The 16,585-nt window shown below is 42.8% G+C and overlaps 1 protein-coding gene across 1 annotated transcript in view; it reads left to right on the top strand.

The window, feature by feature from the left end:
* The first annotated feature begins 7,173 nt into the window (after positions 1–7,173).
* Positions 7,174–16,585, top strand: part of LOC126475076 (beta-1,3-glucan-binding protein-like) — a 113,528-nt gene continuing 104,116 nt past the window's right edge. The window contains exon 1 of the mRNA XM_050102637.1: positions 7,174–7,373. Coding sequence (XP_049958594.1) covers positions 7,250–7,373 — 124 coding nt within the window. The 5' untranslated portion in view covers positions 7,174–7,249. The remainder of the gene's footprint in view (positions 7,374–16,585) is intronic.

Genomic DNA, 16,585 nt, shown 5'->3' with positions numbered 1-16,585 from the left:
TAACTTGAAATTTTGGCTCGCCGGGAAGAAATTTTCATCAAATGAGGAAGTGATAGTTGCAGTCAGCTAGTATTTTGCAGAGTTTGACAGAACATATTATAATGATGAGATGCAAAAGCTGGAGGATCGCTGGACCAAGTGCGTATCTCTCAACGAGGACTATGTCGAGAATAGTAAATAAGGTGAGTTCTTTACGAAATAAACTTTTTTCTTGCTTCTTTACCAGACTTATTAAACCACCCTAGTCAACACGGTGTTTTGTGAAATTCGAAGTTGTAATTTTCAATTGTGCTTCATTAAAAATATGTACCCTGTTTCTGTGTGTATTTATAGGGTAAAGCATGCAGGTGAGGAGAGAGATTGCGAAAGTAATGTTATAGGTGAACACAAATTTTATTCATAAAATATTTTTTGCGGAACGAAAATTACTTTTATATATGTAATTTATTAACTCATCAAATAATCTCGTAACAACATCATTTTGCTGCAGATGGCGAGGTGCGTAGTCATGTAAAGAAGCTTCTATGAAACTAACATTCTAGAGGATAAGATAATAAGCACGGTAGACGTAATATGTCGTTTCACTAATTGTTACTTTAAACGTATTTTTACAGGCGTAAATAGAAATGATGACGGCGTATACACTGATGGATGAAAACAATGCGACCACAGCCCACGGTGCGACGGAATGCAGCCTCTGGTGTTGTGGGCACGTGAGGCGGTAAGGAAATTATACACTAAATGGTTCAAATGGCTCTGAGCACTATGGGACTCAACTGCTGTGGTCATAAGTCCCCTAGAACTTAGAACTACTTAAACCTAACTAACCTAAGGACAGCACACAACACCCAGCCATCACGAGGCAGAGAAAATCCCTGACCCCGCCGGGAATCGAACCCGGGAACCCGGGCGTGGGAAGCGAGAACGCTACCGCACGACCACGAGATGCGGGCGAAATTATACACTGTTTTATAAGAAGTGTCCTGACCCCTATTATCGGTCTTTAATATAGTGTGTGTCCACCCATCGCCTTTATGAAGGCTTGAATTCGGCTGGAGATCCTTTCGATAACGTGTCTGAATGTCTGTGGAGGAATGAGAACCCGTTCTTCCTCAAGAGCTGAAATGAGCGAAGGTAGTGATGTCTGGGGACTGGAGAGAAACCGAAGTTCTAATCCTTCCAAAAGGTTTTCATTGGATTCAATAGGGGTTATGGACAGGACAATCCATGTCAGGAATGCTACTGAATTTAGGTAGTTGCCACAGAGTATGCACTGATATGCTGATATAGCCATCGTCTGAAAACTGTTCCTGTACTGTACCCAGCACATAATGATATAAAAAAATGTTTACGTCATCTAGCTCTTTCTGAAGCGCAATAAGGGACACACCTAACCACAAAAAACACCCACATACCACAATACCATGTCCTCCATACTTTTCTTTTGGCTCTATTCACGATGGCAGGAAACGGTCCGCCAAACATTCGCCAAAACCAAACTCTCCTATTGGATTGCCGCAAGATATAGCGTTATTTATCACTCCCAATCACTCTTCCTTCGTTGCACAATCGCGTCCCTCTTCACATCACCTCAAGCGTGCTAGCCGGTGTGGCCGAGCGGTTCTGGAACCGCGCGACTGCTAGGTCGCAGGTTCGAATCCTGCCTCTGCTATGGATGTGTGTGATGTCCTTAGGTTGGTTAGGTTTAAGTAGTTCTAAGTTCTAGGGGACTGATGACCTCAGATGTTAAGTCTCATAGTGCTCAAAGCCATTTGAACCATTTGAACCTCAAGCGTCGGTCATCATTGACCACGGGAGTGCGTGGCTAATGACGAGCTGCTCGGCTATTGTATACCATTCTTTTAAACTCCCTCGGCACAGTTACTGTGCTCGTTTTGGAACTCACGACTGACTCCTTCCGCCCTCCGCAGAGCTCGACGATCCCCGTGCGTACGTGAGATCTGCCTCGTCTCGGTCGTTGATACCGCACTCCATAATCGAACGAAACGGGCAGAAACCACAGATCTCGTATTACAATGGGAAGTACCCTTTGCTATGCTGTTCACAGAGGTTTACGGTTGTAGACTTAGGCCACTACACACAGACCAGTTTACCGGCCGACCGTCCGACCAATTTCGAGGCAAGAATGGGATTTTCACTCTGCAGCGGAGTGTGCGCTGACATGAAACTTCCTGGAAGATTAAAACTGTGTGCCGGATCGGGACTCGAACTCGGGATACCTCCACAATATCCTATCTTCCAGGAATGCTAGTTCTGCAAGGATATCTCCACAATATCCTATCTTCCAGGAATGCTAGTTCTGCAAGGTATGCAGGAGAGCTTCTGTGAAGCTTGGAAGATTTGAGACGAGGTACTGGCGGAATTTAAGCTGTGAGGACGGTTTGTGAGTCGTGCTTGGATAGCTCAGCTGGTAGAGCACTTTCCCGCGAAAGGCAAAGGTCCCGAGTTCGAGTCCCGATCCGGCACACAGTTTTAATCTGCCAGGAAGTTTCAATTTCGTGGCAGCCTACACACGTCCCGACCGACTGCACTCAGCGATTTCAGTGCTGCCCTATCATCGTGATTTGTTTATCTAAAGTTGATTGAGATTATATGCTATAATATCCCGCTCGGTCTTATACAGAAACAAAAACGCGGGTTTGACTTGGCTGTTTCAGAGATAAGAAGATTTTAAAAAGCCGAGAAATAGCTGCGGACAAAGAAGTGGCTACTGCAAGGAAATAAATTCATCTACGTTCCTTAGCAGCTGGTAGCCGATTATTTTTGTAATTATTTAAGACCGATGAATCGTGCATTTCTGAGCTGCTGAACACCACCAAACCATCCTTAACGAAAAAGAATAATGTAATGACAGAGGCTGTAACGTGCGAAGAGGACTGTTAACTAAATTACGATTTCTAGCCACTATCAGAAGTTAAGAGTACCACAGATTCAGTACTGTTGTATCCCCACAATTATTAATTATAATGATTCCTCAAACCTGCAATGTGATTTATAGCTGACTGAGGATATACATCATGGCAAGGAAAAACAAATAAAACAAAAGACGAATGTGTAAACGTTTTTAATTAATTTATCTATGTAGCTTAAAAGATGACCTGTAAGTCTAAGAAACTCATTTCAAACTTGAAGAAGAAACACATAGTGCGTAGTGGGGCCATCACACTGTTGTAGCCGGCCATGGTGGCCGAGCAGATCTAGGCGCTACAGTCTGGAACCGCACGACCGTTACGGTCGCCGGTTCGAATTCTGCCTCGGGCATGGATGTGTGTGGTGTCCTTAGGTTAGTTAGGTTTAAGTAGTTCTACGTTCTAGGGGACTGATGACCTCAGCAGTTAAGTCCCATAGTGCTAAGAACCATTTGAACACTGTTGTAGAAATAATTCAAAAGCCAAGATCGCTTAAATACAGATCCAATGACGGCACATTTAGTGTGTTGAAACCGGTTATCCAGTAAACACTATTTAAACGGTCTTGGCTTTTGAATTATTTCGAAGAAGGAAGACTACACATGGTGGTCGTGCACATCGTCTAATAAACACAACAGATACGTAAGAAATGAAGCATTTAGCAACTGCTAGAACCGTAAAAAACGACCCAGACACTGATCTTCATAACAAAGCGCTTGGTTATAGGCTGGATTTTTTAAACTCATAACAATGAAGCAAGCGTATTTCATGAATTAACGTCCACTGAATGTTCATATTTCAGTTTTTTGTTATTTCATTTCCGGTAATCATCGGAAATAGATCTAAAAGCGGAAATACAGAAAGGTCGACTGAATTTTAATATCTCCCTGTGCCACACGAAACCATTATGGATTCAGACACAAAGAAATTACAGACTTTTGCTGCGAGTGGGCACTGATTTAAATCAAAGGGGAAGCTGAAAATCTGTGCCGAATTGGCAATCGAAACCGGTTTTCTGCTTAATGAGGCAGATGCGCTGACCACTGCGCCATCCGGACACATTGGTCATCGCAGCTGCACGGATTAACCTAACACACCTCCCGTCGGATCAAACTTCTCAACATCCACACACGGTTAACGTACTGCTCCTTTCCTATGTCCTCATTGCTCGCGGCATTTCGCCGATCCCTGTAAGAGTTGGAGCCTAGTGTGCAGCCACACCGAAGAGATCATAGGTCGTCTCAACTTAATTACATACAGGGTGGTCCATTGATAGTGACCGGGCCAAATATCTCATGAAATAAGAATCAAACGAAAAAACTACAAAGAACGAAGCTCGTCTAGCTTGAAGGGGGAAACCAGAAGGCGCTATGGTTGGCCCGCTAGATGGCGCTGCCATAGGTAAAACGGATATCAACTACGTTTTCTTAATATGACCCCTATTTTTTATTACATATTCGTGTAGTAGGTAAGGAAATATGAATGTTTTAGTTGGACCACTTTTTTCGCTTTGTGATAGATGGCGCTGTAGTAGTCACAAACTTATAAGTACCTGGTATCACGTAGCATTCCGCCAGTGCGGACGGTATTTGCTTCGTGATACATTACCTGTTTTAAAATGGACCGTTTACCAATTGCGGAAAAGATCGATATCGTGTTGATGTATGGCTATTGTGATCAAAATTCCCTACGGGCGTGTACTATGTATGCTGCTCGGTATCCTGGACGACATCATCCAAGTGTCCGGACCGTTCGCCGGATAGTTACGTTATTTAAGGAAACAGGAACTGTTCAGCCACATGTGAAACGTCAACCACGACCTGCAACAAATCATGATGCCAAAGTAGGTGTTTAGCTGTTGTCGCGGCTAATCCGCACATCAGTAGCAGACATACCGCGCGAGAATCGGGAATATCAAAAACGACGGTGTTGAGAATGCTACATCAACATCGATTGCACCCTTACCATATTTCTATGCACCAGGAATTGCATGGCGACGACTTTGAACGTCGTTTACAGTTCTGCCACTGGGCACAAGAGAAATTACGGGACGATGACAGATTTTTTGCACGCGTTCTATTTAGCGACGAAGTGTCATTCACCAACAGCGGTAACGTAAACCGGCATAATATGCACTATTGGGCAACGGAAAATCCACGATGCCTGCCACAAGTGGAATATCAGCGAACTTAGCGGGTTAATGTATGGTGCGGCGTTATGGGAGGAAGGATAATTGGCCCCCATTTTATCGATGGCAATCTAAATGGTGCAATGTATGCTGATTTCCTACGCAATGTTCTACCGATGTCACTACAAGATGTTTCACTGCATGACAGAATGGCGATGTACTTCCAACATGGATGTCCGGCACATAGCTCGCGTGCGGTTGAAGCGGTATTGAATAGCATATTTCATGACAGGTGGATTGGTCACCGGATCTGACGTCCCCAGATTTCTTTCTGTAGGGAAAGTTGAAGGATATTTGCTATCGTGATCAACCGACAACGCCTGACAATATGTGTCAGCGCATTGTCAGTGTATGTGCGAACATTACGGAAGGCGAACTACTCGCTGTCGAGAGGAATGTCGTTACACGTATTTCCAAGTGCATTGAGGTTGACGGACATCATTTTGAGCATTTATCGCATTAATGTGATATTTACAGGTAATCACGCTGTAATAGCATGCGTTGTCAGAAATGATAAGTTCACAAAGGCACGTGTATCACATTGGAACAACCGAAATAAAATGTTCAAACATACCTACGTTCTGTATTTTAAATTAAAAAACCTACCAGTTACCAACTGTTCGTCTAAAATTGTGAGCCATATGTTTGTGACTATTACAGCACCATCTATCACATAGCGAAAAAAGAGGTCCAACTATAACATTCATATTTCTTTGCGTACTACACGAATATGTAATAAAAAATAGGGGTTCCTATTTTAAAAAACGCAGTTGATATCCGTTTTACCTATGGCAGCACCATCTAGCGGGCCAGCCATGGCATCATCTGGTTTCCCCCTTCAAGCTAGACGAGTTTCGTTCTTTGTAGTTTTTTCGTTTGACGCCTATTTCGTGAGATATTTGGCCCGGTCACGATGAATGGACCACCCTGTATATGTGGCGTCTGTTCTTTCAGATTACGGATTCGTTGAAAACTGAAAATAGTGCTTCATTCTTGCATCTGTGTTTACCATACTCTTCGCACGACGTGTCCCACAAACATCTGCAATCTAAATTTTTCCAGAAAGTCTCTCCTAGAAGTTTCGTCCGCCTTGCAGCCTGTTCCACGTATTAGAACAGCATTTTTTCCTGAATGAAATTTGCTGTAAGTAATATATCTTTATTTCCAACGAATAGCTCAACACGGTATCAATACTAGGAGTAAGAACAATCTGCATAAAGACCTAAAATCACTTGCATTGGTCCAAAAAGGGGTTCAATATTCAGGAATACACATTTTCAATAGATTGCGAGCAACCGTCGAAAACTTGGTTTCGGGTAAAGCACTGTTTAAACAGAATTTGAAAGACTTTTTGATAGGCTGATCTTTCTACTCTATAGATGAATATCTTAAGAGAGACTGTTAAACCAGCTTAAGTAAAAATGTCTATTAGACTTTAGTTTTGACGGCACTAGGTCACAACAGTCGTGATTAGGTATTTTTTGTATGATAAATTTATTAATAGTGCATAACAATGTTTCAGTCTGACAGCGTGTTAATTCTGTAAGTATTAGCTGTTCCAGTTTACTGCATTATATTCACCTATTTCGACAATTTCCTGACAAATGATCAGGGTGGGAAGTATTATACACAAATGTTTTATGTTATACTTGCTGACATGATCCACTCCCACGAGAAACGTCTCATTTTTTGGTATATGGAACGAAAACTCAGTCTAATCTAAATTTAATTCCGCGCGCAGTGACAAAAGACGAACATTTGTCGGGCTCTTGGCACTACAACACTACACATGGCACAGTCTGTTAGGTGGTTTGGTAGAAGGATCGGCTGTCGGGTGGTCCTACCCGCCCGACATACTGACAAGGAAAGTTCGACGGTCGGTCGCTCAAAACGCCTACACACGTCCAATTTGTCGGTCGGTTTGTCGATTGGATCGCGTGTACCCTTGTTTACAGTGTTGATGTCCGTTTCGCGGTGCTGCCGCAGCGGCGCTAGTTCCTAGCCTGTACCTGATGGTGGCGCTGCCTGGTGGCTGGACTTGGAATCCCCGAGCCCGCAGTTCCGGCGCGGAAGCCAGTCTGCAACCAGGCAGACAGCTACTAGGATCAAAGTACTGCCTACTGCCTACACCATGGGCGCGCGGCCACTGTTGCCGTTACTGCTGCTGTTGTCCCTCGCCGCAGCGCAGTTCTACGAAGTCCCGCAGCCGCTCGTCCAGGCCCTCAAGCCACGAGGACTCCGAATCTCTATACCAGGTGAGCTGGGCCTTCTATTGTCGCATCCATAGGCAGCTCCTGTCAATCCTGCACCGACTGTTTGCTACAGATACACGCATTGCCCTTGCCTTAGATGTAGCACATACAAACGCTCGGCAAGCCACAGTTAGCTATGTGGCAGAGGGTATGCAGTATACCATTACATTCATCCCATCCTATTACATTCGCGGGTGGTGCACGGGCAAAAACTGTCGCTAAATCTCTGTACGAGCTCCAGTTTCTCTGATTTCCTCGTCGTAGTCATTAAGCGAGAAATAGGGGGTAATAGTGTTTTTCACTTTCTCTGGAACGTGTTCTGTCTCTTCCCAGAAAAATTCAGCGACACAACGCCTTTTGGACCGTCTGCCCTGCAATGGGGCAAAAATTTGTACCGCTGTCGCGTTTAAACAATCGCGTGACGAAATATGTCTCTTCTTTGGATCTTATTTCTGTATTGCTACCTGTAAATCCCAGACTGGCGAGTAATACTGAAGAATCTGACAAATGAGATCTTCGTACACTAAAGCTTTCGTGATTGGAGTAAACTTGTCGCGTTCTTCCGGTTAATAAATAACCTGGTTTTGCTACAATTAGATTTATGGTCGTTCCACTTCAGATCCTTCCTGACGCATATTCTGATATGGAGAGATTTAAAATGGAATGATCATATAAAGTTGATCGTCGGTAAAGCAGATGCCAGACAGATTCATTGGAAGAATCCTAAGGAAATGCAATCCGAAAACAAAGGAAGTAGGTTACAGTACGCTTGTTCGCCCACTGCTTGAATACTGCTCAGCAGTGTGGGATCTGTACCAGATAGGGTTGATAAGAGATAGAGAAGATCCAACGGAGAGCAGCGCGCTTCGTTACAGGATCATTTAGTAATCGCGAAAGCTTTACGGAGATGATAAACTCCAGTGGAAGACTCTGCAGGAGAGACGCTCAGTACCTCGGTACGGGCTTTTGATGAAGTTTCGAGAACAATTCTTCACCGAGGAGTCAAGCAGTATATTGCTCCCTCCTACGTATATCTCGCGAAGAGACCATGAGGATAAAATCAGAGATTAGAGCCCACACAGAGGCATACCGATTATCCTTTCCACGAACAATACGAGACTGAAATAGAAGGGAGTACCAATAGAGGTACTCAAGGTACCCTCCGTCACACAGTCAGGTGGCTTGCGGAGTATGGATGTAGATGTAGATATTAGAGGCTTTTCCAGGGACTGATCACCTGTCTTGTAACCGAACATAAACCGTATTATCTATGTGCAATATTATACCTATGTGTTGAGCGTCAACTGCAGTTCGCTGCATGAAGCGTGTGCGTATCTTCCTACAACTGTTCAAGTTTTGTCTGGCTACTTTCCTGCGTGTAAGCCAGGATTTCTTCAGTTTTGAAATGTGATAATTATTCTACCTGTACAAGAAACGAAATAGTGTCCGTTAATTTGCCTTGAAAGTAATGCTCTCGCAATTTAAAGAGAAACCTTTCCTCGAAACACCTCTTTTTGTAGAGTACCTCATCGAACACGTGGGACAGTTGCCACGCTCTTATTTTAAACAAATCCGTAAACGATCACAAAGCTCTTCCATTAACTAGACTGCCTATCATTCCAACTTAAGAGTATGCCATAAACTGGAGAGAATAGTTCGTGGACGCACATTTCCTAAATAAATTTTTCTGGCATCTGCCTTCCTAATGACTGAATTTGTAGTAGTTCTACTGTAGACCTCTCTAGTCAATATCTGTATCCATTTGACGACAGTGACTTAATTCCACCCACTGATCGTACTTTCTGAGAGTTTGTCAAGCTTACTTGGAACAGATAGTAAAAGATGCGGGAGCTTATAAACATGTTCAGAAACGCTATTAATTACTTGCACCATCACTATTTGATGCGGTTGCTTGCTCACTTATTACGGCTGCTAATGAGAGAACAGCGTCCTATGATAGAGATTTAATGAATAAAGCAAATGTCGCACCTGGGAGTATAGTGGTGAACCACGTTACTGGAAACACTGGTCGCGGGATCGAACCGCAGTCGGACTACGAGACTTCAGTCGGCCTTTAATCTAGCCTTCACCTCTCAATGTCGTAAGCAGGCCATGACACACGGTTGTGATTCCACATTAACCGTAGTTCCCCTGCCCCGGTTGGGTAACTGAGCCATGTGTCACAGATGTGGCGTTCTACTGAGACTTAAAACTACCAAATGTTTTGTGGAACAGGTTTCGAAACTTCTTGTGACATTGAAGACCTGATTTAGTTATTAACCACCAAAAAGGTTTTAGCGAGATACAGTTAAATTAGCTAACATGAGCGTCTCTCAAAAATGATCGCAACACTCCATCGGGAGGCAACCGCATACTCCGTAAAATACCTAACGGCGTGGAGTGGAGATTACATGATGTACTGGTATCTCTTCCCTCCTGTCCTTTCCCGCTAAAACGTTACTGTCCATCACGGAATTGATTACGGAGCAGTTCCGGGAAGGCAGCTGCAGAATGACTCGCGAAAAATTAGTTCCTCCTTAAAGATATGATGATGCAATCCAGAATGGATCTTTCACTCTGCAGTGACGTGAGTGCTAATGTGAAACTTAAGTTCAAACTGTCGGACCGGGACTGGAATTCGGGCCATTTGTCATGTACAGTTCGAAGGTTTCATGAAGTTCCATACCGCTTAATGAAATTCGCGCGTACACTAATGCCTAACGATAGTCTTACGCCAAGGAACACCCATATGTATACTACTAGTAAATTACTCTTATGCAAATGCCAATATACGGTGATACACACATTACGTATGTACACCTGCAGTTCGACACGTTCCTAACGGCCTCTTAAGCCACAAATGAGCAGCTTCCCACACAATAAGAATAAATATGAATCACCTTAAAATTGGGAGTATCGTAAGTTGTACAGGACTCCTGCAGGCTGCCTGCACACCCTGGTAATTCGAAAATAACTGAAATACAAGGAGACTTAAAACCTGAAATTTTTCACTAGTTCAAGCTACATTGGAGGCTTTATGGAAGAAATGCAACCATTCTTAAATCTGTCAAAAGACGTGTTCTCGATCAGGGTAAAATGTCGTGTGGCTAGGGCCACCCGTCGGGTAGACCGTTCGCCGGGTGCAAGTCTTTAGAGTTGACGCCACTGCGGCGACTTGTTCGCCGATGAGGATGAAACGACGATTATTAGGACAAAACACCAGTCCCCGAGCGGAGAAAATCTCCGACCCAGCCGGAAATCGAACCCGGGCCCTTAGGATTGACATTGTTGCGCTGACAGCTCAGCTACCGGGGGCGGACTCGCATCAGGGCGCTCTTCCCGCATTTCTCGCTAAGAAAAATTGGAAAAGTGAATACACCAGAGGAATAACAGTATTCAGGACGTTGTGGAATGTGTAAAGACTCTAAAATAGAAATAAACAGGACGTACCACACGAAGAAATGACAAGATCGACAGAAGATTTCTAGAGCAGAGTCCCAGAGGAAGACGAAGACCACAAGGCACTCCAACCGACTGTTAGTAAGAACTTGAACTGCCAGGTCAGCAGGAGGCAGAAGCATGGTAACAGCTATGGAAATCGTATTTAATAATTATTTTTACCACTGTCTATTTGCAGACCTATTGCCGAAATGTTCCCCACTTTTCAGGTATATTACCAGGAGATCTTCGCCATCTGTGCACACAATTCTTAAGTATTCCACACACGGCCGACGGATCGCAGTATTTAGGCAGTTAGGTAGCTGTCTAGTTACAGGTCGCAGATCGCAGCGATGGATAGTAGGACCCTTGTTGTTCCAAAGCAATCCGATGAATTGCAGGCGACGAATTGCCAGTGCGTGGTAATATGGCTGGGTGGCCGCGATCAAAGTGTAGCGTGCGTACCGAGATCGTTGCGAGATAACTATTCCACCTGGTGTGCAACATATGTGACGAAACTTCCTGGCAGATTAAAACTGTGTGCCCGATCGAGACTCGAACCCGGGACCTTTGCCTTTCTCGGGCAAGTGCTCTACCATCTGAGCTACCGAAGCACGATTCACGCTCGGTACTCACAGCTTTACTTCCGCCAGTACCTCGTCTCCTACCTTCCAAACTTTACAGAAGCTCTCCTGCGAAACTTGCAGAACTAGCACTCCTGAAAGAAAGGATACTGTGGAGACATGGCTTAGCCACAGCCTGGGGGATGTTTCCAGAATGAGATTTTCACTCTGCAGCGGAGTGTGCGCTGATATGAAACTTCCTGCAAGTTTCGCAGGAGAGCTTCTGTAAAGTTTGGAAGGTAGGAGACGAGGTACTGGCGGAAGTAATGCTGTGAGTACCGAGCGTGAGTCATGCTTCGGTAGCTCAGATGGTAGAGCACTTGCCCGCGAAAGTCAAAGGTCCCGAGTTCGAGTCTCGGTCGGGCACACAGTTTTAATCTGCCAGGAAGTTTCATATCAGCGCACACTCCGCTGCAGAGTGAAAAATCTCATTCTGGAAACATATGAGACGGTTAAAACACCGTACGACCTCAAGAAGAATGGCTGTGAAACGTGAATTTGGAACGGGTTTTTCAAAAGGAAAACGTCAGGCAGCTTAAGGACCTGTGAAAAAAAGCTCTCCTAGATCTCGCTAAGAAAATTTGAAAAAGTGAAGACATCAGAGCAATAATTGGATTCAGGATGTTGTGCAAAGGGTAAAGACAGATGCTGATAGGTGTGAATACTAGCCAACCATTTTTACAAACGTAGCTCCATCCTGGGTTCAGGAGCATGGGACAGCGGCTGGTCAGTGAAATGTAATACTATACAAACAGCCGTTATATTGGCATTGTTTTATTAGGCGACCGGTTTCGATGTTCCAATCGTCATCGTCAGGTGTGTCGCAAGAATGACATGAAGTAACACTCGTGCATGTGTTAAGACAAAGCTCGAATACTCGTATCTGGTTCCGTAGATATCCGAACTTCATCAGCATGTGTGCTCGTCACAAATGCGACAGCTCTGAGTATTGGTGTCTTGTCTTGTACATGCACGAGTGTTACTTAGTTTAATTAGTGCCACAGGTTTGAAGATATGATTGGAACATCGAAACTGGTTAACCGTTTGCATCATAAAAATATCAGTATAACGACTGTTGGTATAGTATTATTACATACCATTTTAATAAGTCATGGTTGCAAAATACTAAAACGAATAATTTACAGAATAGTGGAAAAACTGATAGACGCCAACCTCAGGGAAGATGTTTGGGTTCTGGAGAACGCGTGAGGCAATACTGACCCTACCACCAGAAGGCAAACCTACACTTGTAGATTTGGAGAAAGCCTTTGACAATGCTGACAGGAATATATTTTTGAAGTTCTGAAGGTAGCAGGAATAAAATACAGGGGAGTATAAGGTTACCTAAAATTTGTACTGAAACCAGGTTACAGCTGTAAGAGTCGAAGAACTTGAAAGGGAAGCATTGGTTGAGAAGGGAAAGGATGGGATTGTAGTCTATTGCTGTTATTCAGTTTGTACATGAAGTAAGCAGCAAAGGCAACAAGGAGAAATTTGGAAAGGGAATTAAATTTCAGAAAAAATAAAAACTTTGAGGTTTTCCGATGACACTGCAATGCAAGACTTCAGAACTTGAACAAGCAGTGGAATGGAGTGGACAGTGCCTTGAAAAGATTATTAGCTGAATACCAGCAAAAGTAAAACAAGGTTAATGGACTGCATACGAATCAAGAATTAGACCACGAAATGACTCCGAAAGATCAGTTTGTCATTTGGGCAGCAAAATAGCTTAAGGTGACTGAAACAGAGGCGCTATTAAATGCAGGCACGCAGCAGCAAGAGAAGCTTTAATCAAATGAAACCACATGATAGCAGAGACGTTTTCAAGTCTCAAACATCCATGATTTATATATGCTGTCTGAAGTGACGAATGAAAATTTATACCAAGTTCGTAATTCAAACCCAGATGTCCCCACTAGGGCAGATGAGTTAACCACTACGCCTCTCTTGCACAGTGGCTTTGCATAATTTCACTGACTACGCTAGCGTGCCTCTACCCTCGGTCCAAAACTGCTTCACAAAGTTGGTTGATATATGACTAGATTGAGGAGAAGCCACGCTAGAGCAGGCTGTGCAATTGTGCAAAGCCACTTTGCCAGAGTGGTGTAGTAGTTAGCACAAGGGCCCAGTAAGCAGGTGGTCTGGGTGAAATCTGGCCTTGGAATAAATTTTAATTTGTTGCTTCAATCTGCATATACTCGAATATAACAAAGCAAGAGAAGTATTTCTGAAGAAAATAAATTTAACATCGAATGTAAATTTTTGAAGGTATTTGCCTGTAATGTAGGTTTATACAGAAGTGAAATGTGGGCGATGAACAGTTACAAAATAGAACACAAGCTTATGAAATTTGGTACTGCAGAAGAAGCTGAAGATTAGATGGCTACATCAGATAATTGATGGAAGTACTGAATGAGAACGGGAAGATAAGGAATTTATGGCAAACCTTCTCTAAAAGAAGGAACAAGTCGATAGGACACATCTTGATGTGCGCAGAGTTGCACAGGATAGATTAGCGTGAACACCTGCCTCAAACCAGTCTTCGGACTGACGAGCAACATAATTTTGTTTAGTTTCCCTATGGGCCCTCAGAGTAAGGACTTGAGTTAGGATTTGTATGGTCATTGAGAACATGAGCCACTGTGAAGTGTGAAAGCTTGTTAAGAGTTGTCATATAGAGAACAATTGAGTAAAACCATTGATGATGATGATGTCCATACTCAGAGGAGCGTAGGGGAGATGCGGGAGACCCGCACCACTGTACTAGGCAAGGTCCTAGTGGAGGTGGTTTGCCATTGCCTTCCTCCGACCGCAATGGGTAATGGATGATGATGATGATGATGATGATGATGACACAACACCCAGTCATCTCGAGGCAGGAAAAATCCCTGACCCCGCCGGGAATCGAACCCGGAACCCCGTGCGCGGTAAGCTAGAACCCTACCGCAAGACCACGAGCAAAACCATTGATATCCTTAGATTTTGCAGCGCTCTGCATTTTTAGGTTTCTACTGTAGAAGTAGAAAATCATTGCAAGGCTTCAACTAGAATTTTTGGTATTCATGAAATAAACTTTTAGATAAAGAGAATAATGTATTATTAATGGTAGATTTTAATTTAAAATATTAGGGCATACCTTACATAGGAGCTATACTTGAAACCCTTGTCATTTCATAAGCCTCTCCCTCATACAAGAGAGGAGAGAAACAGCAGCATTGCTGTTAACATTTTTATAGAGACGTTGAGAATGAAACCTTTTAGTCGTGTAAGTACTTGTAGTTAAAACTAAAAAATGAAAAATGAATTGATGTTTCCAAGATGTATTTGCGAACAGAAAGTGGAAACACCAAACAAGTGGAAACACCAAACACAATTGATAGTGAAAGATGTGCTCCGTAACAGCCTACAGTACCCAAGAAAAACGTTCCAAAATAAATTTAACACATTTCAGCTGTCGTGTTTTGTCTAATTGCTACCATAATCACGGTAACTTAAATTCAAAAATTTTTGATCTGAATGCCAAGCTTAAGGCACATGGACACAAATGCATCTTGACCTCCAGTATTCCTTTCATTTAATTTTTGTATCGTCTATTTGTAATTTTCCATGCGCGCTTAACTCTTTGCTTGTCTCACTGACAATAATGGTTTTTACATCTTCTAAACCGACCCACTACGACAAATGAAATTTTGGTACGTTGTGTATGGCAATTATCTGTAACACTGTTAGTGTCCAGTATCGCGTGCTAAGAAGGCTCGTTCACTTTTCAGAACTGTTTGCAGCTGAGACTTTAAAGGAAACCGCAGATATGTAAAAAGACATGAATGTTCGAATGTATTTGTAAAGATGAGGTTCCAAAAAACCTTGTCGACCTGTCAGTTGAAAACTAGAACAAACTGTTACATATTGCCGACGTTACTTAAAAAACACGCGTGGTGAAACACGGCTGTTAGAAATGAATAAAGCTCAAGGGTTTTTTGTCGGAGTTTTGTGAAGTCCAATCACCTGTAGCGAATGACGTCATGAAGTCTGATCCTGCTAGCCTCTTTCTTCGAACGGGCAGATGCATGGCAACAGCAGGCAGTTCGGCTTTAACTGTTTATCCACGTTTGAAAGTGGGTGCATCTAGGAAATGAATCTTCGCTAGGTAATCTTAAGACATGTCTGCACCTGAAAGTCACGGTATGTTGAGGGGTAACAATAGTGTGCGACAATTTTTTTAGTTGAGCCTTTCCGATTACATTCCGTATACTTGGTATCGATAACATTACTTCAAAACCTGACACTTCGACAAAATCGAAGAATATAAATACCAATAATAGGAATAAGATATTTTTCCTTAGTTTCTTAAGCATTTATAACACACATTCATTTAGAATCAAAGGTTGATGATGAAATTACTTTTAGATATATCAGTTTCAGTTTAAAGTCCAAAACCCACGTCAGCTAAACGACAAAATTTAATGTTCTTGATATCGATGTGCCCCTGGGCATAATTTTATTACAGAATTACTATTAGATACAAAACTAATATCAGAGGCGGTTTCTTTGAGTATCTATGGCTGCAACTGTCGAAGACATTTCGCGGGCACTGAAATTGCCTTAATGAGGACGTTCTTGCCAATTGTAAATAATCCACAACAGTTCAAAAGGAACAATGAGGTGCCTAATTAATACCAGAAGGAAAAGACATTCATTACTCGACATTAAGGTTGACTTTAGCACAAAAACGGGTACACAATGCTGCAACAAAAAATTTCGATCACTTACCCAGTGATATGAAATGTCCGACACAGCAAAGTAAAATTTGATAAACGAAGAAAGCTTCTCCTTGACAACTGCTATTTCGTAGAATAATTTACATTACTGTATTACTGTCATGTGTAAAATGTGGTGGCTGGGATTTACTTACATCTGTATCTTTTCTTTTCACAAAAAACTTAGAAATATTCAAAATGTAGCTGTACGTACAAATTTGCGATGTGAATGTAAAATGACTGGCTCCATATAATTACGGTCTATCGTGCGAAATGATAGGTGGAACGTGTAACTAACCAGTCACAGAAAATTAACAACTCCCAATCTCGTGTGTCATTTAGTTTCAGAGAGCACAGTGCATTTGCTAAATAGAGGAAACTCTAATGAAGTTTTCCT

The sequence above is a fragment of the Schistocerca serialis genome, chromosome 4 (genome assembly GCF_023864345.2).
Source record: "Schistocerca serialis cubense isolate TAMUIC-IGC-003099 chromosome 4, iqSchSeri2.2, whole genome shotgun sequence".
Classification (NCBI taxonomy): domain Eukaryota; kingdom Metazoa; phylum Arthropoda; class Insecta; order Orthoptera; family Acrididae; genus Schistocerca; species Schistocerca serialis.
The sequence above is the reverse complement of the archived record's forward strand: the minus strand, read 5'-3'. Positions and strand labels throughout refer to the sequence as shown.